Source organism: Muscardinus avellanarius (assembly GCF_963383645.1).
Source record: "Muscardinus avellanarius genome assembly, chromosome: 21".
NCBI lineage: Eukaryota > Metazoa > Chordata > Mammalia > Rodentia > Gliridae > Muscardinus > Muscardinus avellanarius.
The window spans coordinates 17,937,164-17,962,950 of NC_137807.1; the positions used below are offsets into that span (position 1 = coordinate 17,937,164).

Sequence of the window (25,787 nt, forward strand, 5' to 3'; positions counted from 1 at the left end):
AGATGCTGTTTCAAAATAAAGAGTAAAAGCCGGGCGTGGTGGCGCACGCTTGTAATCCCCACGCTTGGGAGGCTGAGACAGGAGGATCGCACAGGTTCGAAGCCAGCCTCAGCTACTTAGTGAGGCTCTCAGCAACTTAGTGAGACCCTGTTTCCAAATAAAATATAAAATAGGTCTGGGGGTATAGCCCAGAGGTAGAAAGCCTCTGGGTTCCACCCCTCGTGCCACCAAAAAAATATAAATAAATAAATAAAAAAGTAAAGCCGATGTGGTTGTGTACACTTGTAATCCCCGCGCTTGGGAGGCAGAGACAGGAGGATGGCATAGGTTTGAGGCCAGCCTTGCAGGCTTAAGAGACCCTGTTTCCAAATAAAAATATAAAATAGGTCTGGGAGTGTAACCCGGAGGTAGAAGGGTTCCATCCCAAGTACCACCAAAAATAAAAAATAAAAATAAAAAATAGGGCTGGGGGGTGTAGCTTGGAGATAGAATGCCCCTGGGTTCAATCCCCAGTGCCGAAAAAAAAAAAAAAAAGAATTAGTGTGTGGATTTGATGAGGGCTACGCATGAAGGGCGTGCTCCTCGGCACAGCAGCCCCTGCGATTAGTCAAGTGGCTGTGACTGTTGTTACTTGTATTTCTCTTACCATCTCACTGCCAGTGGAAGGGCTTGTGCTCCATAGAAATGACATCTAAAAAAGCCCTTAGAGAGCCGGACGTGCTGGCGCACGCTTGTAATCCCCACGCTTGGGAGGCTGAACAGGAGGATTGCACAGGTTCAAAGCCAGCCTCAGCTACTGAGTGAGGCTCTCAGCAACTTAGTGAGACCCTGTTTCCAAATAAAGTATAAAGTAGGTCTAGGAATATAGCCCAGAGGTAGAAAAGGCCCTGGGTTCCACCCCTAGTACAACAACAGCAACGGCAACAAAAATAAAATAAAAAGCCCTTAGAAAACGGAGGGTTTGGAGGTCATTCTTTTGTTCATCACATTTGGCAGCAGATTGTTAGTCGTTGTACAGAAGCACATCTGTAACAGGCAGAGTCTGGGCCTCACTGGGCCTAGGCCGGGGCGCTCCCGGCCCCGGAGCCCTCCCCTCATGCCGCCTTCTCTTAACTGCAGATGATGAGAGCGACTCGGATGCGGAGGAGGAGCAGACCACGGTAAGCACCTTTTCTCCTGGGGCACCATCCTCCCAAGAAGCAGAAGAGAGGACTGAAGAAAGGGCTGATGGGAGGGGAGCCTGGCAGCCGCGTCGCCAAGGCAGCGGTCCCACCAGGAGTGCAGAGGCCCTGGCCGGGAGGGACCGAGAAGGGAGAGAGAGTCCTGTACCCGAGCTTATTGGCTTGGCTCTCTTGTTTGTCCAGAAACGGCGGCGACCCACGCTGGGGGTTCAGTTGGATGATAAGCGGAAGGAGATGCTGAAGAGGCACCCGCTGTCCGTCGTGCTCGATCTGAAGTGTAAAGGTAGGGCTGTACTCAGCTCATCTGGGAATCCTGTAGCACAGAGGAGTCATAACCAAGCTCGGCCTGGTGGCATACACCTGCAGTCCCCGTCCTGAGAGGTTGAGGAGAGGTTTGCAGGTTCAGGGGCAGCCTCTGCAATGGAGCAAGACTCAGCAATCTAGTGAGACCCTGTTTCAAAACAAAATAAAAAAGGCTGTGGAAGCTGGGCATGGTGGCGCATACCTGTAATCCCAGTGCTTGAGCGTGAGACTCAGTAACCTAGCAAGACCCTGTTTAAAAATAGAAAGTAAAAAGGGCCAGGCCTGATGGCGCACGCTTGTAATCCCAGCATTTGGGAGACTGAGACAGGAGGATTGTGGTTCGCTGACAGCCTCAGCTACTTGGTGAGGTTCTTTGCAACTCAGCGAGACTGTTTCAAAATAATAAAAAATAGGGCTGGGGATATAGCTAGGAGTTAGACTGCCCCCAGGTTCCATCCTTAGTACCGCGTCCCCCCCCAAAAAAAAGTAAAAAAGCTTGAGGGTATATCTTGAAGGTCGGCTGCCTCTGGTTCAATCCCTGTACCAGAACACAAAAAAGTCATAACTAGCTAGACATGGTGACACACACCTGTAACCCTAATACTTGGGAGGCTGAGACAGGAGGATCACAGGTTCAAGGCCTGCCTCAGCAACTTAGCAAGACCCTGTTTTAAAATAGAAAATAAAAGCTGGGTGTGGTGGCGCACGCTGGTAATCCCAGCATTTGGGGAGGCTGAGAGAGGAGGATTGCAGTTCAAGGACAGCCTCAGCTACTACTTAGTGAAGCCCTTTGCAACTGAGTGAGAGCCTGTCTCAAAGAATAAAAATAGAGCGGGATGTGGTGGCACCCAATTGTAATCGCAGCATTTGAGGGGTTGAGACAGGATCCTGGTTCGCAGACAGCCTCAACCGCCTAGTGAAGCCCTTTGCAACTCAGTGATACTCTGTTTCAAATAAAAAATAAAAAATAGGGCTGAAAGTATAGCTTGGAGGTAGAAAGCCCCTGGGTTCCATCTCCAATACCGCAAAATAATAAATAAATAAATAAATAAATAAATAAATAAATAAATAAATAAATAAATCAGCCAAGCGGCCGGGCGTGGTGGTGCACGCCTGTAATCCCCGCGCTTGGGGAGGCTGAGACAGGAGGATCGCACGGGTTCGAAGCCAGCTTCAGCTACTTAGTGAGGCTCTCAGCAACTTAGTGAGACCGTTTCCAAATTAAAAAAAAAAAAAAAAAAAAAAGGTCTGGGAGTATAGCCCGGAGGTAGAAAGTACCACACACAAAAAAAATCAGCCAAGCCAAGCGTAGTAGTGCATTCGAGTAACACCAGTACTTGAGAGGCTGAGACAAGAGGATTGCCAAAGGTAGCTGTTGCTGCAGATTTCTCATGTATTTTCTAGAAATACTCAGTGCATCTAGAAGCTTTCATACAGCTCTGTATTTACCCTCTCTCCCTTCGGTTTTTCCATGAATAGAAGTATTCTCTACACACTGACCCTCTCGTTGCCTTTTTGTTGTCGTCTTGGTGGGAGGGAATGAACTCAGGGAGTTCTACCATTGAACCCAGAGGCATTCTGCCACCACCCCTGGCTAAGATCCATTTCTTGGCCGAAAAAAATAGCAAAAGAACTTGTGGGCCCTTTGCGTTTCTTCTCTCTCAACAGCATTGCATGTTTGTTTCCGTGGCACGAGCCTCTTTGACTTTCTTTGCGACAGCACTCCCCAACCTGCTTTGAGTGTCGACTCAGAAGTGATCTCTTTCCTCCCCTCCAGATGACAGCAAGCTCCGCTTGACTTTCTACTACCTCATGAACCTCAACATCATGACAGTGAAGGCCAGAGTCACCACCGCCACGGAGCTGATCACCCCCATCAGCGCAGGGTAGGCGGGCCTGGCGGAGGGCGGCGCCGGTGCCCTTCCTCCCTCCCTCTGGCCCGGAGGAGTTCCCCCACCACGCAGACCCCTGTCCAGGCCCCGGCCTGGGCATCCTGGCCCGTCGCTGGGATTGGTCGAGTGCTCTCTGGCCTCTATTTGTGAGTCCTCCTCCTCAGAGGGTGGTAAAATGACAGCCACGTGTTTGCAAGTTGAGCAGGTAGGGCAGAGCCACCAGCTGTTTGCTGCCGCCTGAAAGAGATTTGGCAGAGATGACAGATGGCAGGTCAGACCACTCTTCTCTTTGTATCCCAGGGTGCTGGGGTTTTTGTTCCCCAGCACTGATGGGTCCCCAGGTTTCCCCTTTGCTGGCTGGTGGTGCGGGAGGACATGGCCGTGGAGGTTTTGAGGAGTCAGCAGAGGCACGGATAGCTCAGTATCCCCAGGAAGACCTGACCATGGTAGTCTCGATTTGTAGCCAGTGGTGGGAAGAAGGGAAGATGGAGAGGGCCTGGGGGTGAACCATCCTTCGCTTAATGAGGACCCCCCACTCCTGGCCTGGCGCTTCTGGCCCTGCTCCAACCACTGAGACCTGGAGAGGCGCAGGTCTGGAGCCTGGTGGAGCAGGCTCTTCCCACCTCTGCCCCTTCTGCCTGGTAGTAGGCTGTCTCCTGGATTTTAGACTGCAGTTAGCAGTCTGCAGCCCTTTGAGGCCTCAGCAGCCCCTGCCTGAGAGTGGATGAGATTCACTCTGTGCCCAGCAGAGGGCGCCAGGGCTGGTTTCTTCTGAGTGAACAGTTAATAGTGCTCAGCAGGGGCTGTCGGCTTAGTGAGCAGTTGTTGGGCTCCAGAATCAGAGCAGAGCTTCTTTCATGAGCATTCTGCTTGCTTATTTCTATCTCTTTTCTATTTTTTTTTCCTTTTTTTTTTTCAGCCCTGGGGATGGAACCCAGGGGCATTCTACCTCCAAGCTACACCTCCAGCCCTATTTTTTATTCTTTATTTTGAAACAGGGTCTCACTGAGTTGCAAAGGGCCTCACTAAGTAGCTGAGTCTATCCATGAACCGCAATCCTCCTGTATCAGCCTCCCAAATGCTGGGATTACAAGTGTGTGCCACCACGCCCAGCTTCTTTGATCATTTTTTAAGAAAGTTAAACAGTTTTTATTTTTTCAGGGTAGTATGGCCGTAGACAAACAAATTTTTTTTTTTTTTTTTTTGTAGGTGTCTGGGGATGGAACCCAGGGGCATTTGACCTCTGAGCTATACCTCCTGCCCTATTTTTTATTCTTTATTTTGAACCCAGGTCTCACTGACTTGCAGAGGGCCTCACTAAGTAGCTGAGGCTGTCCGTGAACCACAATCCTCCGGTCTCAGCCTCCCGAATGCTGGGATTACAAGCATGAGCCACCATGCCCGGCTTCAAAATGTATTTTTGGCCCACGCTTGGGAGGCTGAGACAGGAGGATCGGCACAGGTTCGAAGCCAGCCTCAGCTACTTAGTGAGGCTCTCAGCAACTTAGTGAGACCCTATTTCCAAATAAAATATAAAATGGGTCTGGGAGTATAGCCCGAAGGTAGAAAGCCTCTGGGTTCCACCCCTAGTACCACCCAAAAAAAAAAAAATATATATATATATATATATTTGTTTTTGTACTGGGAATTAAACCTAGGGGCATTCTTGTTCTTTTTTTTTTTTTTTTTTTTTTTTTTTTTTTTTTTTTTTTTTTTTTGCAGTACTGGTGATGGAACTCAGGAGTATTCTACCTCCCAGCTACACCCTCAGCCCTATTTTTATTCTTTATTTTGAAACAGGGTTCCACTGAGTTGTAAAGGGCCTCGCTAAGTAGCTGGCTGTCCGCGAACCGTGATTCTCCTGTCTCAGCCTCCCAAATGGTGAGATTACAAGCGTGCACCACCATACTCAGCTGCTTGCTAATTTCTAAGATGTCCAGTGCGCTAATAGCAGGGCTTCAGGCAGGCCGGCTGCTGCTTTATACCAGCTCCTCGCTTAGCTGCGAGCCTGGCCTCAAGTCCACTTCCTCGCTCTGGTTGTTACGTAATATCCTCTCAAGGAGACACGTGAAGCTGCAGGTCATTTGGTTTCCTTTGTTTTTTCAGTTCTGGGGATGGAACCCCTTGCTTGGCATTCTACCTCCAACCTACAACCCACTAAGTAGCTGAGGCTGTCCGCGAACTGTGATCCTCCTGTCTCAGCCTCCCAAATGCTGGATTACAAGGGTGTGCCACCACATCTGGCTCCCAGCCTGATTTTTATTCTTTATTTTGAAACAGGGTCTCACTAAGTTATGGAGGGCCTCGTTAATTATCTGAGGGTGGCTGCAAACCCGGATCCTCCTGTCTCAGCCTCCCAAATACTGGGAGTACAAAGGTGTGCTGCCACGCCCAGCTATTAGATGTTCTGTTTTATTTTGTTGATTCAGTCTATTAGAAATAGTCACTAAACAAGCCGGAAACGGTGGTGCACACTTGTAATTCCAGTACTTGGGGGGCTGAGACAGGAGGATTGCAGTTTTGTGACCACCTCAGCTACTTAGTGAGGCCCTCTGCAATTTAGTGAGACCTTGTTTCAAAATAAAGAATAAAAAAATAGTGCTGGGGGTTTAGCTCAGAAGTAGAATTCCGCTGGGTCAAATACCCATTACCAAAAAAAAAAAAAAATATATATATATATATATATATATATATATATATATATGAGTGTCCCTGGGTTCAATCCCCAGTACTGCAAGAAAGAAGGAAAGAAAGAAAGAAAGAAAGAAAGAAAGAAAGAAAGAAAGAAAGAAAGAAAGAAAGAGAAAGAGTGTGTCATTAAACCCTGGCTATGATATTGAAAAACTATTTTGGAGTCAATTCTCCATGTGAGGCCACAAAGTGGGACAAGAGGCCCAGGGGTGTCAAGGAGACTCCGCAAGAGAACAGGGAAGAGCGAGGAGCTGCCACGTCCCTGCTGCTAAATTCCTGGAGGTGTTCCAAAGGCAAAGCGCGCCTGTGACTCTGAGCAGCAGGGTCGGCATGCCCCGCATACGTTGCTCCTCACACCATCCCTAGGAGATGAAGAAGAACCCCTGTTGATTTGGGATGGCCCTGCCGTCCTTTGTGATAAAATGACTGTTTTCCCCGCACCATCTCTTCTCTGCTTGTCACATTTATTACAGACTGCCCTAACGTCCCAGGCGAGTGGCACCTGCGACCTTTCCTCTTCTTATAGCACTGGGTCACCTTGTCTCTGGTGGATGTGATAATAACTCTTTCTGAAAACGTAAAGGAGGCCTTTTTCTGTGATTATCATGAGATTTGGCCAAAGTGAGACAGAGCACCAAAACTGTACACTTGTTCTCACGGGTGTAAAAAGGAGTCTGCTGCCTCGAGGAAAACCATAGTTATTTCCATAACAGAAATTTAGAGCCGGGCGTGGTGGCGCACGCTTACAATCCCTGCACTTGGGAGGCAGAGACAGGAGGATCGCGCAGGTTCGAAGCAAGCCGCACTGGCTTAAGAGACCCTGTTTCCAAATAAAAAAGTATAAAAGTAAGTGCTGGGAGTGTAGCCCGGAGGTAGAAGGGTTTCTAGGAACCCCAGTACCACAAAAAAAAAAAAAAGAAATTTAAAATTTTTATTTTTTATTTGGAAATGGTCTCATTAAGTTGCTGAGAGCCTCACTGAGTAGCTGAGGCTGGCTTTGAGCCTGTGCGATCGTCCTGTCTCAGCCTCCCAAGTGCGGGGATTACAAACGTGCGCCACCACACCTGGCTAAGTTTTTATGTTTTATTGATTTTTTTTGTTGTTGTTGTTGTTTTTTTTTTTTTTTTGGTGGTACTGGGGTTCCTGGAAGCCCTTCTACCTCCAGGCTACACTCCCAGACCTATTTTTACATTTTTATTTGGAAACAGGGTCTCCTAAGCCAGCGCGCGCGGCTGGCTTTGAACCTGCACAATCCTCTTGTCTGTGCCTCCCAAGCGCAGGGATTACGAGCGTGCGCCACCACACCCGGCAAGTTTTTATGTTTTAACAGAAATCATTATTAGAGAGAGGGAAATTGGGTTCTATACCCAGTACCACAGAAAAACAAAACCAAACAAAAAACCTAGTTTCACATGTAGACAAAAGAAAAATAATTGTGGTTGTCATTATTTCTGACAGGTTTTTTTTTTTTGTGTGTGTGTGTGTGTGTGTGTGTATGTGTGTGTTGCTGGGGATGAAACACAGGGGTTTCTATCCCCAGGCTATACTCCCAGACCTATTTTATACTTTATTTGGAAACAGGGTCTCACTAAGTTGCTGAGAGCCTCACTCAGTAGCTGAGGCTGGCTTTGAACCTGTGCGATCCTCCTGTCTCAGCCTTCCGAGCGCTGGGATTACAAGTGTGCGCCACCACGCCTGGCTTCTGGCAGTTTTTCTATTGCTAGTGTTGTGCAAATTTGCTCCTCATCATACAGTTCTTGAAGACATAAGTTTTTAAAAATATTGGTGGTTAGGAACACTTAGTCGGGCTTGGTGGTGCATGCCTCTAATTCCAGTACTTGGGGAGCTGAGGCAGGAGGATCACAGGTTTGAGGCCAGCCTCAGCAGCTGAATGAAACTCTGCTTTAAAATAAAAAATTGAGCTGGGCATAGTGGCACACATTTGTAATCCCTGTACTTGGGAGGCCGAGACAGGAAGGATCACAGGTTCACGGCTAGCCTCAGCTACTTAGGCCCTCCGCAACATAGTGAGACCCTGTTTCAAAATAAAGAATAAAATATAGGGCTGGGGTGTAGCTTGGAGGTAGAATGCCCCCTGGGTTCCTGGGAATGAGAATCCTCCCTACGTCACAGGGCTGTGCGAGTCAGTGACCTCATACACGTAAACGGTCTGGCCCACAGGAAGCATGCGCTAGGGGACAGCCTCGGTCATCAGCGAGCGGTGCCGCCGGCACCACAAATGCCCAGGTGTGCCTTGAGGCAAGATGTTGGCAGGCGCGCTCACTGCAGTCTCTTCTCCCTTTTTCAGGGACTTGCTGTCTCCCGACTCCGTCCTGAGCTGCTTGTATCCTGGGGATCATGGAAAGAAAACTCCAAATCCAGCCAATCAGTATCAGTTTGATAAAGTCGGGTGAGTCCCGCCCAGCCTCTTCTGAGTTTCTCGGGTGGCTCAAGCCCAGACTGGAGACTTATTAGAGCCTGAGACCACCCAGAGTACGGGGAGGACCCCAGGACAAGATGGCAAAGAGATGTCATAGAAAAGTAGAAGGATTGCAGGTTCAAAACCAGCATCAGTAACTTAGCGAGACCCTGTCTCAAATAAAGAAGGTATAGCTCAGAGGCAGAATGCCCCTGGCTCAATCCCAAAGACCAGACAAAGAAAAACCCTTGGAGATCGAGACAACACCTATGGGGTAGGGGCGCCGTTCCCCATGCTGGCCTAGCATGGGCAAGGCCCTGGGTCAGTCCCCAACACTGCAACTAAAACACAAAGCATAGCCGCTGCAGTGTCACGTGCCTGGGATTTCAGTGCTTGGGAGGCTGAGATAGGAGGATGACAAGTTCGAGGCCAGATGGGCAACTTAGTGAGACCCTGTTTCTTTTTTTGTGTGTGGTACTGGGGGTGGAACCCAGAGGCTTTCTACCTCTAGGCTATACTCCCAGACCTTTTTTATATTTTATTTGGAAACAGGGTCTCACTAAGTTGCTGAAAGCCTCACTAAGTAGCTGAAGCTGGCTTCGAACCCATGTGATCCTCCTGTCTCAGCCTCCCAAGCGCAGGGATTACAAGCGTGCGCCACCACGCCCAGCTGTGACACCGTTTCAAAGTGAATATAAGAAGGGATGGAGGAGCCATGTATGGTGATGCATGCCCTTTTTTTGAAACAGACCCGCTAAGTTGCGGAGGGTGTAAGTGGCTAAGGCTGGTGGCAAACCTATCATCCTCCTGTCTCAGCCTCCCAAGTACTGGGATTACAAGGATGTGCTACCAGACCCAGCTTGTTTGTGGTACTGGGAATTGAATACCAAGAAGTATTCCTTTGATTTATACTTCCACCCCTATTCAGAAACGGGTTCACTAAGCTGCTGGAGTTGGTTTTGAATCTGTGATAACTTCTGTCTCAGTCTGCCAAGTACTAAATTACAGGTGTGTACCACCATGCCAGCTGATTAAAATTTTAAAAAACACTTCAGAAATTGGTAGACCAAGCTAGGCATGGTGGCTCACACTCGTAATTCCAGTACTTGGGAGGCTGAGACAGAAGGATCACAGGTTCATTGCCAGCTTCAGCAACTTAGTGAGCCTCTCAGCAACTTAATGAGACCCTGTTTCCAAAAAAATAAAATAAAATAGGTTTGAGGGTATAGTGTGGAGATAGAAGGCCCGTGGGTTCCGTCCCCCTACCACATACACAAAAAGGAAAGAAAATGGTATAAAGCAGGTGTGGTGACACATACATCTAATCCTAGTTCTTGGGAGGCTGAAATAGGAAGATTGCAGGTTTGATAACAACCTCAGCAACATTAGTGAGACTCTGTACAATTTAGAGAGACCTATTTTGTTTTTGGGGGTGGGTACTGAGAATTGAACCCAGGCATCTTTTACCTCCAAGTTAAACTCCCAGCTTCATTTTTTTTGGTGGTACTGGGGTTCATGGAAACCCTTCTACCTCTGGGCTACACTCCCAGACCTATTTTTATACTTTTTTATTTGGAAACAGGGTCTCTTAAGCCAGCACGGTGGCTGGCTTCGAACCTGTGTGATCCTCATGTCTCCGCCTCCCAAACGCGGGGATTACAAGCATGCACCACCACGCCCGGCCCAGCTCCAATTTTTTACTTTGAAACAGGATCTTACTAAGATGCTGAGGGCTGGCTTCAAACTTGCAATCATTCTGTTTCAGCCTTCCAGGTACTGGGATTGCAAGCATGCACCACCACACCCAGTTGAAACCATTTATTTATTTGTTTATTTGTTTTTGTGGTACTGGGGATGGAACCCAGGGGCATTCTACCTCCGAGCTATACCCCTAACCCTATTTTTTATTCTTTATTTTGAAACAGGGTCTCACTAAGTTGTGAAGGGCCACACTAAGTAGCTGAGGCTGTCCGCGAACCGCGATCCTCCTGTCTCGGCCTCCCAAGTGCTGGGATTATAAACCTGTGCCACCATACCCAGCTGAAACTTTTTTTTTTGGTGGGTCTTGGGATGGAACCCATGGACATTTGGCCTCTGAGCTATACTCCCTGCCCTATTTTTATTCTTTATTTTGAGACAGGGCCTCACTAAGTAGCTGAGGCTGTCTGCAAACCATGATCCTCCGGTCTCAGCCTCCTGAATGCTGGGATTACAAGCATGTGCCACCACGCCCGGCTTGAAATCCTATTTTCAAAACCCCAAATGAAAAGGGCTAGAGGTATAGCTGAGAGATAGAATGCTCCTGGGTTCAATTCCCAGTACCATAAACAACAGCAAAAGTAATTGGAGAGCCGGGCGTGGTGGCCACGCTTGTAATCCCGGCATTCGGGAGGCTGAGACCCGAAGATCACGGTTCGCGGACAGCCTCAGCTACTTAGTGAGGACCTCCACAACTCAGTGAGACCCTGTTTCAAAATAAAGAATAAAAAATTGGGCAGGGGGTGTAGCTCGGAGGTCAAATGCCTCTGGGTTCCATCCTCAGACCCACAAAACAAACAAACAAACAAACAAAACAGAAGTAATTGTAGCAGTGTAGAGATGAGTGCGCTGCCATTTTGTTTGGGATTGCCCCTGCTGGAAGGCTGCGAGGTGAGGAGGAGGAACGTGACTCTGCTAGGGACCGAATTCCCAGTGGAGGCTGGCACGGCTCAGGGCTTCAGGCCGATCCTGTGCGCCTGGCCGCCTATAGGCAGGGAGGGGTGGGAGCATGCCGGATCTAGGAACTTACAGTCAGGTTTCGTCTCTTTCTGCAGCATCCTGACTTTGAGAGACTACGTACTTGACTTGGGTCACCCTTATTTGTGGGTACAGAAGTTGGGTGGCCTCCACTTCCCCAAAGAGCAACCCCAGGTGTGTATGCTGACCCTGTCCCTCCTGCCTAGATTCCAGAAAGCCTTCTGGTGGCCTTTGAGGGCATTGACCTAGCAGAGCGCCTTCCCTTGGAGCTATGGTCCGTTCTCCGTCCACATTAGGACACTGAATTGTCTGGGGTTACAAGTTTTAAGGCTCTCTTGGCCTTCTCCCCGAGCCTCGGAGCTTTCCAGACCAAGGCCACGTGGGTCCTTGATCTGGGTGCAGCACTCCATGGGCTTTGTCCCCGTGTCTTGTGTGCAGGGTAAGCCTCCAGGAGGCTGCCGCCTGAGCAGAGCCTGCCTTTTCTGAGGAGCTGGCCATTGTTCTTGAGAACTCAGCAGCTGTTATTCCTTCCTGGGTTCAGCACCTGGCCTGCCATTCCTAAATGGCACCCATTGTAGGCCGTGGTGGTCAAGGCCTGCAGGCCCCAGGAGTGCTGGCCTCCAGGGAGGGAGGGGACGCTTAGATGCATGGCTCTCACTGTCATTCACAGCACACTGTGATCGCCGACCACTCACTGAGCGCCAGCCACATGGAGACCACCATGAAACTGCTGAAGACCAGGGTGCAGTCCCGCCTGGCCCTCCACAAACAGTTTGCGTCCCTGGGTAAGCTAACGTTGGGACTGGGGTTTGGCAATCTCAGACAGTGTAGGGACAGAACGCAGCCTTTCACTCAGAACTCCCAAATCCTGATGGTAAATCAGAGACACCTGACTTTCTGCCTTTTCTGAGCATGGGTGTTGGCAGGGCCACTGGCATGACCTGCAGGCCCGTCCAAGCAGATGTCCGAGCTCCCTGCAGAGCAGACAGGGCAGTGCAGCCTCCCAGAGGAGGCCCAGAGCCTTGGGGCAGCACAGGTTCACAGGTCAGTGAGGGCAGCTCATCCTAGATCCGTACGTCACAGACTTCCACGTGTTTGGATGGGTGTTGAATGAAAGCCTGCTGGCCGCAGCGCCAGGCGCGGTGTGGGGAAGAGCAGGAGCCGCTGCCTTTAGGCACCTCGTATCAGCTTATCTGTACCGCATCAGCTTATCTGCACCGGGAGCAGCTCCGCACGTCCCTTTCCCAGAGCTGCTGAGCTGATCCTCCCGGGTGGGCCTGAGCCCCGATTTTCTACTAAGCTCCCAGATGATGCAGACGAGCCATTGATGGAGGTGGAGGCCACATGGAGCTTCTTGTAGTTTATTGATTCAGTAAGTACCTCACAAGTGTCTACCATTCCCAAGGCACTTGTGGGAGGCAGGATAGGGGTCATGGGGCCACCAGATCTCTGATCTACAAGAGTCACTGTCAGGAGAGGCATTGGGTTTTTAGAGCACGCCCCGGCAGCTTTCGTGTTCCTCGTGAGCACTGATCTCTCCTGGGCGGCACTGCCTGTCCATGCTGCCTGTCGGCCTTGCTCCCCATCAGCAGCCCTGAGCTTCTTTTCTCCCGAGGTTGGACGATTGTCATCCGGGACAGGGTTACTGTGTGGGCACATTTGCTTATTGAAACGCCAGCAGGAATTTACCCTGGAGCAGTTCCCCAGCTCCTCTCTAAGAGGAACTGACACAGAATACTTCACTCATTTCCTCCGCCAAGGTCAGCTCTCTGGCTCTTTGATCTAATTAACTGTCACTGCTGCGGAGGCACTAAAACTGGTTGTGGCCGCAGGGATTTTGCTTCGCTGGCCATCATTTGCATTAAGGATAAAGCACTGTGAATGCAGGTGCTGTGTCTGGCCACAAGCACAGAGTTCTGGGTGAAGGTCAAGTTGGTGTTCTGTTGGTATTCCTGGCATGTATTAATGCGCGCGCACGCGTGTGTGTGTGTGTGTGTGTGTGTGTGTGTGTGTGTGTGTGTGTGTGGTTACTGGGGATTGAACCCAGGGACATTCTACCTCTGAGCTACACCCCCTTCTACATTTTATTTTTATTTTGAAATAGGTTCTCTCCAAGTTACAGAGGGCCTCCTAAATTGCTGAGGGTGGTTTTGAACCTGTGATCTTCCTAAGCTTCCCAAGTACTGGGATTATAGGCATGGGTCCCTCTTGAGTGCTAGGTGAACCTGGGCAGATGGCAGGGCCAATTTAGCCCTCCAGAGAGCCTCGGGCAGATGCTAGCCACCCAGCTGTGGCACTTTTACATATGACACCACCTGTTTTTCTCTCTTTTAGAGCACGGCATTGTACCCGTTACCAGTGATTGCCAGTACCTCTTCCCTGCCAAGGTGGTCTCTCGCCTGGTGAAGTGGGTGACCATTGCCCATGAGGATTACATGGTAGGTAGAGGAGTGGCAGTCACGCGTGCCGTCCTGGGGGCTGCAGGAGCGTGTCGCCTTTCAGCTCCTGCCCCCAGCGACCCCTCCAGAAGGGCAGGGGATTTGGCTAGAGACCAGCAGCTCAGCCTTTGTCCGCGGTGCGCGTTGTAGGAGCTGCATTTCACCAAGGACATCGTGGAGGCGGGACTGGCCGGGGACACCAACCTCTACTACCTGGCGCTTGTGGAAAGGGGCACAGGTAGGTGATCGCCCTGCTGACCACAGTGGTTCTAGTCAGAGCCACCAAGAATCAAACATGCCCAGGGGTTGCCTAACGAAGCAGAAGAGCCTGCATCAGCCGCAGGGAGTGAGCAGGTTGTGGTCGTGAGAGCGCGTTCGGCAAGGACTTTTCCCCAACAGTCACGTTCATCCTTTACCTCACAGAATCCTCACGACAGGCCTGGGGTGGACGGCAGTATCATGCCCCTTCTGTGGCTGAGGTCACAGACCCAGGCTGACCTCTCCACCCTTCGCTTTATCACTGTCTAGCCTCAGACCCCCGTCTCCACTCCCGCACAGAAGCACAGAGGTGCCTGTATCAGGTTGTAAAGCGCGGGGTCACAGGCTCGCCCTCCCTCTCCTACTGTCCCTCTCCTACTCGCCCTGGACACACCGAGAGCCGAGGTTTCTCACACCTGTTGTGGCACCTGACTCTTCCAGGGCTTCCTGTGGGAGCACTCAGGTGCTGTGCTTAGGTGTGTGTTACTTCACCCCAGCCTCAGCAAGCGTGGCACTGCCCGCAGGATCTCAGCCCAGGCTCCTGCTGTGGCCACCAAGCTGAGGAAGTTGTCTGCAGTTCTGTGTTAGTCTCTTGTGAGATACTAAAGCTGAGTACTTGATAAAGAAAAGAGACTGCTGGGCGTGGTGGTGCACCCTTGTAATCCCAGTACTTGGGAGGCTGACACAGGAAGATCATCGGTTCATGGCCAGCCTCAGCTACGTAGTGAGGCCCTCTGCAACTTAGTGAGACCCTTTTTCAAAAGAATAAAATATATGGCTGGAGATGTATATCTGAGGTAGAATGCCCCTGGGTTCAATCCCCAGTACCACACGCACACATACCGCACAAATGTGTGTGTGTGTGTGGTACTGGGGATTGTGTGTGAGGTACTGGGGATTGTGTGTGAGGTCAGGCATGGTGGTACACACTTGTAATCCTAGCATTTGGGAGGCTGAGACAGGAGGATCTGGGTTCATGGACAGCCTCAGCTATTTAGTGAGGCCCTTCACAACTCAGTGAAATCCTGTTTCAAAATAAAGAATAAGCCGAGCGTGGTGGCGCACGCTTGTAATCCCCGTGCTTGAGAGGTGGAGATAGAAGGGCTTCCAGGAGCCCCAGTACCACAAAAAAAAAAAAAAAAAAAGAATAAAAGATAAGAATAAAAGATAGGCCTGGTTATAGCTTGGAAGTAGACTGCCTCTAGATTCTATCCCCAGTACTGCAAAAAAAAAAAAAAAAAAAAATTAGGGCAGAGGGTGTAGCTTAGAGGTAGATGTCCCTGGATTCAATCCCAGTAATACACGTGCACACACACACACACACACAAGAATTTCACATTATAAAATACATAAAAATAAAAGAGAATAGAAAAATGTATTTGATAAAACTGCTAATAAAGTAGTTATAGCAACAGTTTTGTTAGAAAAAAAACAGTAAGCTTTCACATGGAAGAAATTGGACTCTTGGGCAAGGCCAGGGGCCCGGGTGCCAGGGAGTCCACACCTCGGTAGCCCAGCAAAGTAGACAAGGTCCTTGGAGGGACCAGTCACCAGCCCTCACATTGTGCATCCTGGCAGTTCCACGTGCGAGGTCCTAGGGCAGGCATACCAGAGCGCACTCTGCAGCACTCAGATTAATAGGCGCCGTCCAAGCCTGGCCTCGGATCCAACAGGGAGGCTGCCGTGTGCCGGTGACATAACTCACTCTCCTCCTCCCCTCTCTTCCCAGCCAAGCTCCAGGCCGCTGTGGTGTTGAACCCTGGCTACTCCTCCATCCCGCCCATTTTCCAGCTCTGTCTGAACTGGAAAGGGGAGAAAACCAACAGCAACGATGACAACATCCGGGTAAGGCCGCAGGTGGTGCGGCAGGGGCTCAGAGGGACAGACGCTTGGCCAGCCTGCAGGATGTGCTGGAGCCTGCGTGCTGTGCAGAAGAGAGGGCCTCAGCCCCATCGCGCCTGCTTGCCTACTGCGGGGCCTACAGGTTTCCCCTTTATAAAATAGAAACACTTGCCTTGAAAAGTTGTCTTGGGCTTCTGTGATGACTTGCGTAATCTCAGAAGCCCCGTAGGAGTGCTGGAATGAGATGCCCGTGAGATCTCGACAGCTGCTGACGAGTCATGTCTGTGTGTGTGTGTGTGCGCGCTACTGCGGCTGGAACCCTGGGTGTTCTACCTCCGAGCTGTACCTCTGGCCCCCACCCCTTCTTTTGGTGGTACTGTGGATGGAACCCAGGGGTTTTTCTACCTCTAGCCTACACTCCCAGACCTATTTTATATCTTATTTGGAAACAGGGTCTCATTAAGTTGCTGAGAACCTCACTAAGTAGCTGAGGCTGGCTTCGAACCTGCACAATTCTCCTGTCTCAGCCTCCCAAGCGCGGGGATTACAAGTATGCACCACCACGCCTGGCCCTCTGGCCCTGGTCCTAGTTTTTATTCTCTTTTTTTTTTTTTTTTTTTTTTTGGGGGGGGTGGTACTGGGGTTCCTGGACCTACCACCTCCTAAGCACGGGGATTTTTTTTGTTTGTGTTTTTTTGTTTTGTGGGTCTGAGAGTGGAATCCAGGGGCATTCTACCTTCGAGCTACACCCCCTGCCCTATTTTTTTATTCTTTATTTTGAAACCGGGTCTCACTGAGTTGCAAAGGGCCTCACTAAGTATCTGAGGCTGTCCGCGAACCGCGATCCTCCGGTCTTAGCCTCCTGAATGCTGGGATTACAAGCGTGCGCCACCATGCCCGGTTTTTTTATTCTTTATTTTGAAACAGTGCCTCACTAAGTAACTGAGGCTGGATGCGAGCCTGTGATCCTCCTGTCTCTCAGCCTCCCAAGTACTGGGATTACAGGCTTGCACCACCGCGTCTAGCCATCTGTAACCCTAGTGCCTTCTGACTTCGGGCTTGTCCCGAGATTCTTTCTCTGCACACCTCTGTCTTCCTGGCTGTGGGCATTTGAAGCAGGGAAAGTTAGAAGTCAGAATCGGGAAGTTCCCGTGGTCTCGGTAGAGACAGCCGCAGGATGAGGCGGTCTGGCTTCTGTGGTCCCCAGCTTGGAGGCGCTGGTCTTGGCTCTGGTGGCCCGTGTGGTCAGCCACATGCAGGAAGGTGCTGATCCCTGGCTTTCCACCCTCACAGGCCATGGAGAGCGAGGTCAACGTGTGCTACAGGGAGCTGTGTGGCCCCCGGCCCGGCCACCAGCTCTTGACCAACCAGCTGCAGCGGCTGTGTGTGCTGCTGGATGTCTACCTGGAGACTGAGAGCCACGACGACAGTGTGGAGGGACCCAAGGAGTTCCCCCAGGAGAAGATGTGCCTGCGCCTTTTCAGGTGAGGGGAGCGCTGGAGTTCTGATGACCCTCGTGGGAATGTGGGGCGAGGCCAGCCCTGTAGGGGGCTAGGTCTCACTTGCAGGGTCTGGCCTAGGGGACATGCACCTTTCCATGTGTGTTTGCCTCTGCTCAAAGCAGGAATTAAAATCCTGCTGCTGGGGCTGGAGGCAGAGCTCAGTGATAGAGCTCTTGCCTAGCATGTGCAAGGCCCTGGGTTTCATCCCCAGCGTCGCATAAGAAAAAAATCCTGCAGCCGGGCGTGGTGGTGCACGCTTGTAATCCCCGCGCTTGGGAGGCAGAGACAGGAGGATCACGCAGATTCGAAGCCAGCCACGCTGGCTTAAGAGACCCTGTTTCCAAAAAAAGTATAAAATAGGTCTGGGAGTGTAGCCCGGAGGTAGAAGGGCTTCCAGGAACCCCAGTGCCACCATAAATAAATAAATAAGTAAATAAATAAATAAATAAATATCCTGCTTCTGGATTTCCGAGGGGAGCTTGCACCCTCCTTCCTGGAATCTCGTTCATCAACTCCCCCTGCCAGGAGCCACCCACGAGGAAACTGTGCCAGGCCAGGAACCCCGGCAGCATGGTGGTCAAGTCACCGGCATGCACCACCGCCCCTGGCCAGGGCCAGCTTGCTTTAACTCTCCAGATGAGCATTGAAGCCGTGCATCTCCGCAGAGCAGCGAGGTGCTGCCAGGTGCAGTCAGCAGCAGAGGGAGCCGGCTCCCATGTGCTCTGTGACACGGGAGCAGAGGGCGCCTGCGCTCGGCACTGTGCTGTTTCCTGAGGCGCAGGCCCGGGCCTCTGCCTTCTAGCTCGGTGAAGCTGAGACAGTTCACTCAAAGCCTCCATTACACGAGGCTCAGATGGGCCGCGGCTGCAGCAGCGGGGCCTGGTGTTGCTCGCGGCGCTCTGGCCGCTCTTCCCTTCCCTTTGCGGTTGGCTTCTTTCCCTCTCATTGCTGACTAGTTAGTGTTCTTGTTCTCAGTACTCCACAGTCCACTGCCCGGGCTCCCTTCCCTGTTGGGCACCACCACGCCTCACTCTTTAATATATATACACATATATATATGTGTGTATATATATATATGTATATATATATATTTTTTTTTTACCTTTTACAAATTATTGAAATTAAGCATGTTTACTGTTAAACGCAAAGTAGTAATCTGTGAGGTGAGGGTACCCAAGTTTTGTCCCCGAAGTGCCCGTAAGTGTCAGGGCCCTTCCAGGTTTGTGTTAACACATTTGCAAGCATAGAGACATTTTTAAAAACAGTGTCACGCCTAACTATACTTCTGCTGCTTTTCTCACGACGTCCTGTGTGGTGGTGTTCTGCTTTTTCTTTGGTTTGCCTAACACCTACCTGGTATTCCCTGCTGCGGGAGAACTGTCATGTGTTTGTGAGTCTGGAAGGCCTGGTATTAAGTGCTCGCTGTCCCCTTGTTTCTCTAGGGGCCCAAGCAGGATGAAGCCGTTTAAATATAACCACCCTCAGGGGTTCTTCAGCCATCGCTGACCGCTTGGCCGGCCGCTGCCCTCAGTACTGGACCTCTCTCTGCTCTGGCCACACGTGGCTCTTGACACTCTGAAGATGCTAGCTTATTAAAGTGTCACCTGACCACTGACCTTGTGTGCCTCCTTGGGGAGCTGGATCTGCGATCTGGGAGGGCAGGTGGGAGCCACGGCACAGGTGAGAAGCGCTTTTAAAAGTGGCCAAGGAAAGCAGCTGATGCAGAGGGGCGCCACCCTTTGTCCACACACACCTTCCTGGTCCTCGCTGAGGGCCAAGTCCTTACTATCTCCATATTTGCGACCTGTGTCCCTACCGTTAAAGAAGAAGCCAGAGTCTGCAGAGCCAAAAAGCAAAACTCACCCAGGTGAGGCAGTGCACCCCGGTAATCCCAGTCCCTGGGAGGCTGAGACAGGAGGATCGCAGGTTCAAGGATGGCCTCAGCGACTTAGTGAGGCCCTGTTTCTGATTTGAAAAAATAATAAAATAGGGCTGGGGTTATAGCTTGGAGGTAGAATACCCCTTGGCACAATCCCTAATAACACACACACACACACACACACACACACCAGAAACTCCTCCTTCTTCCCCTGCTCTTTCACTGTCCCTGACACGCACGCACGCACGCACGCACGGCCAGGTTCTTTCTGTCGAGTGTTTTAAACACCTGAAAGTGCAACATAAATAGAGACAAGACATCACAGAGAGGCATTCTGAGTCTTCGGGGTTTCATGAAGTCAGTGGGGTAACACTAGAGAATCTCACGCAGGCTGCTGGCCAGTGAGGGAATGGCGGCTGAGCCCAGATGACATTTGTGGTCATGACAGATGTCTCAAAAAACAGCGGCGTAGAGCCGGGCGTGGTGGCACACGCTTGTAATCCCAGCATTTGGGAAGCCGAGACAGGAGGATCGCAGGTTCAAAGCCTCAGCAAGTAGTGAGACTCGTCACTCTAGCAAGACCCTGTTTCCAAATAAAAATTAAATAGGGCTGGTGATATGGCTTAAAGGTAGAACGCCCCCTGGGTTCCGTCCCCTGTAACACATGCACACACACAGCCACTCCAGCCTCGTCCCACCTCAGCCTGCGTCATCTGTGAGTACCAGAGAGAGATGCTCTCTGAGCCCAAAGCCTTCTGCCCGCACCAGTGCGAGTCACCGTGGGAGCTGATCAGAAGCATTTCTGAGCCCCACTCCAGGAGTGCTGACTCATTGACCTGGCCAGAGAAGTGTATTTTTAACAAGCTCCCCAGGTACTGTTGGCCCTAGTCCCTTTTCAAAGCAGCTGTACTTTCTCCATTGTTATCCATTCCTTATTTTTCTTTTGTGTCTGTGTGTGTGTTTATTTATTTATTATTATTATTGTGTGTGTGTGTGTGTGTGTGTGTGTGTGTGTGTGTGTGGTGCTGGGGATGGAACCCAGAGGCTTTCTACCTCCGGGCTACACTCCCAGACCTATTTTATACTTTATTTGGAAACAGGGTCTCACTAACTTGCTGAGAGCCTCACTCAGTAGCTGAGGCTGGCTTCGAACCCGTGCGATCCTCCTGTCTCAGCCTCCCAATTGCGGGGATTACAATCGCGCGCCACCACGCCCGGCTCCTTCCTTATTTTTCTTGGTGACTCTAACGCAGGAGGCCAGATTTTCTCCGGAGAAGCTCCTCTCTTCTGTTTCTGCACTTGATCTCCTGACGTCTGCAGCCTGAGCCTCTGGGGCTTCTTTCTCTCCACTTAGCAAGATCTCCCTGTCTTTTTTCTGACCTACTTGCCTGGGACTTGGTCCCGCCCCTAGTCCGGCTGCCTTCAGCCTGTGTCTCACTGCTGAATGAGATTAGAAAGGACCTAAAAATAGCTCCTTTAATGCCCCTGCATTGCAGCCCTTGCACTGTTCTTGGCTGGAAGATGGCCAGACTGACTCAGCACAAAAGCTCATTTCCAAAATGAAGAAAGGACAGGACTTGAGAGGCCCTGGAAAGAGGCTCCGCTTCCTGGGCCGGGGCTGCTGCTTCTAGTCATGCTCCAGAAGACATTTTCTCCTCAGAGAAGCAGGCTGCCAGGCACAGTGGTGCCCGCCTGGAATCCCAGTACTTGGGAGGCTGAGACAAGAGGATCCAAGTTTGAAGCCAGCCTCAGCAACTTGGCAACCTAGTGAGACTCTGTTTGAAATTAAAGAATAAGCCGGGCATGGTGGTGCATGCCTGTAATCCCAACATTTGAGAGGCTGAGATAGGAGGATTGTGGTTTGAGGACAGCCTCAGCTACCTTTACAACTCAGACCCTATTTCAAAATAAAGAATAAAAAATAGGGCTGGGGTGTCACTCAGAGGTAGAATGCCCCTGGGTTCCACCCCAGTATGGCAAAAAGTAAAATAAAATAAATAAAAATAAAGAATAAAAAGTAGAACTAGAGGTATAGCTTGCAGGTAGACTGCCCCTGGGTTCCATCCCCAGTACTGCAAAAAAAGAATAAAAAATAGGCCCTGGTATGAATAAATAAATAATAAATACTAGGCTTAGAGGTAGAATGCCCCACTACCCACACACACACAAGCGCACGCACGCACTGCCCTCTGTATTCTTGGTTGCTTGGTATCTTCTATTATTTCCTTCCAAGCTCGCCCTTGCCTGTTTTCTCTAAAATCCAAAAGACCTTTTTTTTCTTTAATCCAGGGTGTTCTTGCTGATCGCTCTGGTGCAGCAAAGCTAAGAGAAACCCCATCCACGGGAAGGAGCAGAGCTGCGCGACCCCCAGGGAACTCTGTCCCCGCCTGTGCGGCCCCTGCGAGACCAGTCATTGGCATCAACTGTGGCTCAAGCCCTGAGCAAATCACGATTTCATATTCACCGTCCTATTTAATTACAACAGGCTGCCAAGCGTACACCGCATGTTCACGTCATTTTGGTTTTGTCTGGTTTGGTATTGTGGGTTAAACCCAGGGGCATTCTACCTCTGAGCTAGCCCTCTAGCCTGCCATACTTACTTACTTACTTACTTACTTACTTACTTACTTACTTACTTACTTACTTACTTTATTTAGGTACTGGGGGTGGAACCCAGGGGCTTTCTACCTCCAGGCTATACACCCAGACTTATTTTATATTTTATCTGGAAACAGGGTCTCACTAAGCTGCTGAGAGCCTCACTAAATAGCTGAGGCTGGCTTTGAAACCTGAGCGATCTTCCTGTCTCAGCCTCCCAAGCGCTGGGATTACAACTGTGCACCACCATGCCCAGCGCTACATTTTTTTTTTTTTTTTTTTTGTGGTACTAGGGGTGGAACCCAGAGGCTTTCTACCTCTGGGTTATACTCCCAGACCTATCTTACATTTTATTTTGAAACAGGGTCTCACTAAGTTGCTGAGAGCCTCACTAAGTAGCTGAGGCTGGCTTCGAACCCGTGCGCTCCTCCTGTCTCAGCCTCCCAAGCGCGGGGATTACAGCGTGCGCCACTACGCCCAGCCCGGACCTACTTTATATTTTATTTGGAAACAGGGTCTCACTAAGTTGCTGAGAGCCTCACTAAGTAGTTGAGGCTGGCTTCGAACCCGCGCGCTCCCCCTGTCTCAGCCTCCCAAGCGCGGGGATTACAAGCGTGCACCCCCACGCCGGCTTACCTACTTTATTTTTTATTTTGAAACAGGATCTAAGTTATTGAGGGTCTTGATAAGTTGCTAGGACTGTCCTCAAACTGCGATCCTCCGGTCTCGGCTCCCAAGTTTTGGGATTGCGGTGTGCATCACTGCCTGGCTTGTTCCCTTTGGTTACAGAAGTAGAAACCAGGCCTCAGATTTAAAAGATGTGTTCAAATCTGGGCGTGGTGGCGCACACTTATAATCCCAGCATTCGGGAGGCTGAGACCGGAGGATCGCCATTCACGGACAGCCTCAGCCACTTAGGCCCTCTGCAACTTAGTGAGACCCTGTTTCAAATTAAAGAATAAAAAACAGAGCAGGGGGTATAGCTCGGAAGTCAAATGCCCCAAGTTCCATTCTCAGATCCGTAAATAAAAAAGAAAAAGAAAAAAGAATATAAAATAGGGCTCGGGTGTCTCTTGGAGGTAGAATGCCCCTGGGTTCCAGCCTCAGTACCACAAAAAAATAATAAAAATAAATAAGTAATGTGTCCGTCTCATGCACACTGGTGTCCTAGACAGCCTCAGGCCCGGCCTCCTCAGGCTGGCCCTCTTGTTGGGCCTTTTACTCAGCTCAGCAACACAAGTTCTTTGCAGTACACCCAGACTAACTCTGTGCTCAGGACTCACGGCTACATGTCAAACTGGCCCATCTGGGTCTTTGTTCCACCTTTTCTACCTCCCACCCTATTTTATTTTTTATTTTGAAACAGGATATCACTAAGTTACTGAGGGTCTTGCTAAGTTGCTGAGGTTGGCCTCGAAACTGTAATCCTCCTGTCTCAGCCTCCTAAGTACTGGGATGACAGCTGTTTTCTAATTTTTTTTTTTTTTGGAGGGTCTGGGGTTGGAACCAGGGGCAACCCCAGGGCATTTGACCTCCGAGCTACACCCCCTGCCCTATTTTTTTATTCTTTATTTTGAAACGAGGTCTCACTGAGTTGGAGAGGGCCTAAGTAGCTGAGGCTGTCCACAAACTGCAATCCTCCGGTCTCAGCCTCCCAAATGCTGGGATTATAAGCGTGCGCCACCACGCCTGGCTTGTTTTCTACTTTTAAGCAGCTGCATGAGCTAGGCAGGTTGCAGGACTCAGCCTAAGCCTCGAGACCTCTCCCCTGCAGCTGAGAAAGCCACAGAACCTTCACGTGGTGGTTGAGGGATTGAATATCAACTCTTCACAATAAAATCAGCATCTGGAACTGCTCAGCAAAGGGGAGAGACCATTGGCCCTTACCTGGGTTTCAGCCTGGAGAAGGAGCCTCTTAGGTAAGGAAGGCCTGTCCTCCTGGCTCCCCTGTTCCTCTGCACAGGGATTCCCAGGCACTAAAGGCCCAGCTCCCTCTGGCCTGGTCCATCCTTGCCAGCACACATGGCCTATAATAGGGTTGAATGGCTGCTGCATTGAATCACAAGCCAGGCGATGGCAAATGCCTATAATCCCAGGACTTGGGAGGCTTAGGTAGGAGGATCGCAGGTTCATAGCCAGCCTCAGCAATAGTGAGGCCCTCTGCAACTCAGTGAGACCCTGTTAAATAAAAAGACTAAAACAAAAGGCTGGGGGTGTAGCTCAGAGGGACAATGCCCAATACTGCAAAAAAAAAAAAAGTAAAAAAATAAGACTAGGAGTGTAGCTCAGAGGTAGAATGCCCCTGGTTTAGCCCCCAGTACAAATAATAAATAAATTACCATAAAAATAATCATAGTGACTTAAAACAGATTTATTCTCTTAGAATTTGGGAGGCCACATATCCAAAACTATTTTCACTAGGCAGGACAATCAGGCATGGTGCTGTGCACCTTTAATCTTAGTACTTGGGAGACAAACAGGAGGATCGCAGGTTCAAGGACAGCCTTAGCAATATTTATCAAGACTTTCAACAACTTAGGAAAGCCCCTGTTTCAAAATGAAAAGGCCTGAGGGTGTAGCGTGGAGGTAGAATGACACTGGGTTCAATCCCTAGTAACAAAACAAAGCCCAGATCCTGGCAGGACTGATTTTATTTATTTATTTATTTATTTATTTATTTACTTATTTATTTATTTTTGCGGGTCTGGGGATGGAACCCAGGGGCATTCTACCTCCAAGCAACACCCTCAGCCCTATTTTTATTCTTTATTCTGGAACAGGGTCTCACTGAGTTGCAAAGGGCCTAAGTAGCTGAGGCTGGCCACCAATCTATCCTCCTATCAGCCTCCCAAATGCTGCGATTACAAACGTGTGCCACCATGCCCAGCTTTATTCTTTATTTTGAAACAGGATCTCACTAAGTTGCAGAGAGCCTAAGTAACTGAGGCTGGCCTTGAACCTGCAATCCTCCTGTCTCAGCCTCCCAAGGACTGGGAATACAAGCTTGAGTTACCACGCCTGGCTTCCAGCCTCCTTCTAAGACCTTCTGATGATGGTGGTCCATGCAGATAATCAAGGGCCTCTTCCGCAGTTTGAGAGCTTCAACCCAGCTGCACCTGCAAAGTCCCTTAAGGCAAAGACAGTTAACATTCACGGTTTCCAGGAGTGAGGATCTGGGTATCTTTGGGCACTATTATTGAGTCTACTGCATGGCCTAAGTAGGGAGGTTGATTTCATAAATAGAAATGAAAGATGTGATGAGAAAAATAGAACTGGAAGCTCGAAGCAAAAGCCAAGAAAAAGCCAGGCATGCTGGTGCACACCTGGAATCCCAGTACTTGGGAGGCTGAAACGGGAAGACCATGGATTTGAGGCCCAACAACTTAGCAAGGCCCAGTTTCAAAATTAAAAAGATAAGAATAGGGCTGGGAATGTAGCTCAGAGGTAGAATGTACCTGGGTTCAAGCCTCAGTACCAAAACAAACAAAAGCCAGTAGAGGCCCATGGAATTAAACACATAACCCATATAATTATCTAACGGTTCTTGTGCTAGCCTTTATAATTTGTTTTCTTGCCAGCTCTGAAAAGGGCAAAACCCACTTTACTTCTTCTCACCTCTAGAGGGTGTTACACAAGGTTGGCACACAACCAGAGACCAAAATATTTCTCAATACATAAAGCTCATAGTCTATTAAGAGATTAAAGTAATACCAAATACCAGGCTATACTCCCAGACATTGTGTGTGTGTGTGTGTGTGTGTGTGTGTGTGTGTGTGTGTGTGTGTAACGGGATTGAACCCAGGGATAGTTCTACGTCTAAGCTATACACCTAGTCCATTTCACTTTTATTTATTTATTTTTGCAGCTCTGGGGATTGAACCTGGGGCATACCTACAAATCACAGCCACAACCCTATTCTATTTTTCAGTTTGAAACAGGGTCTCACTAAGTTACAGAGAGCTTTGTTAAATTGCTGAGGCTGAGCTGGACATGGTGGCCCATACTCATAATCCTAGTACTTGGGAAGCTGAAACAGAATCACGGGTTC

At 49.9% G+C, this 25,787-nt stretch overlaps 1 protein-coding gene across 2 annotated transcripts in view; it reads left to right on the plus strand.

Annotated features, from left to right (window-relative positions):
- THOC5 (THO complex subunit 5) overlaps positions 1-18,768 on the plus strand; it is a gene marked incomplete at both ends in the record, with an annotated part of 40,414 nt that extends 21,646 nt beyond the window's left edge. For both annotated transcript variants that reach the window (XM_080717737.1, XM_080717736.1), the window contains 11 exons: positions 1,120-1,160; positions 1,365-1,464; positions 3,262-3,370; positions 8,376-8,477; positions 11,300-11,396; positions 11,893-12,007; positions 13,557-13,660; positions 13,811-13,898; positions 15,648-15,763; positions 17,054-17,244; positions 18,705-18,768. In XM_080717737.1, coding sequence (XP_080573863.1) covers positions 1,120-1,160; positions 1,365-1,464; positions 3,262-3,370; positions 8,376-8,477; positions 11,300-11,396; positions 11,893-12,007; positions 13,557-13,660; positions 13,811-13,898; positions 15,648-15,763; positions 17,054-17,244; positions 18,705-18,768 — 1,127 coding nt within the window. The remainder of the gene's footprint in view (positions 1-1,119; positions 1,161-1,364; positions 1,465-3,261; positions 3,371-8,375; positions 8,478-11,299; positions 11,397-11,892; positions 12,008-13,556; positions 13,661-13,810; positions 13,899-15,647; positions 15,764-17,053; positions 17,245-18,704) is intronic.
- Positions 18,769-25,787: the final 7,019 nt, after the last annotated feature.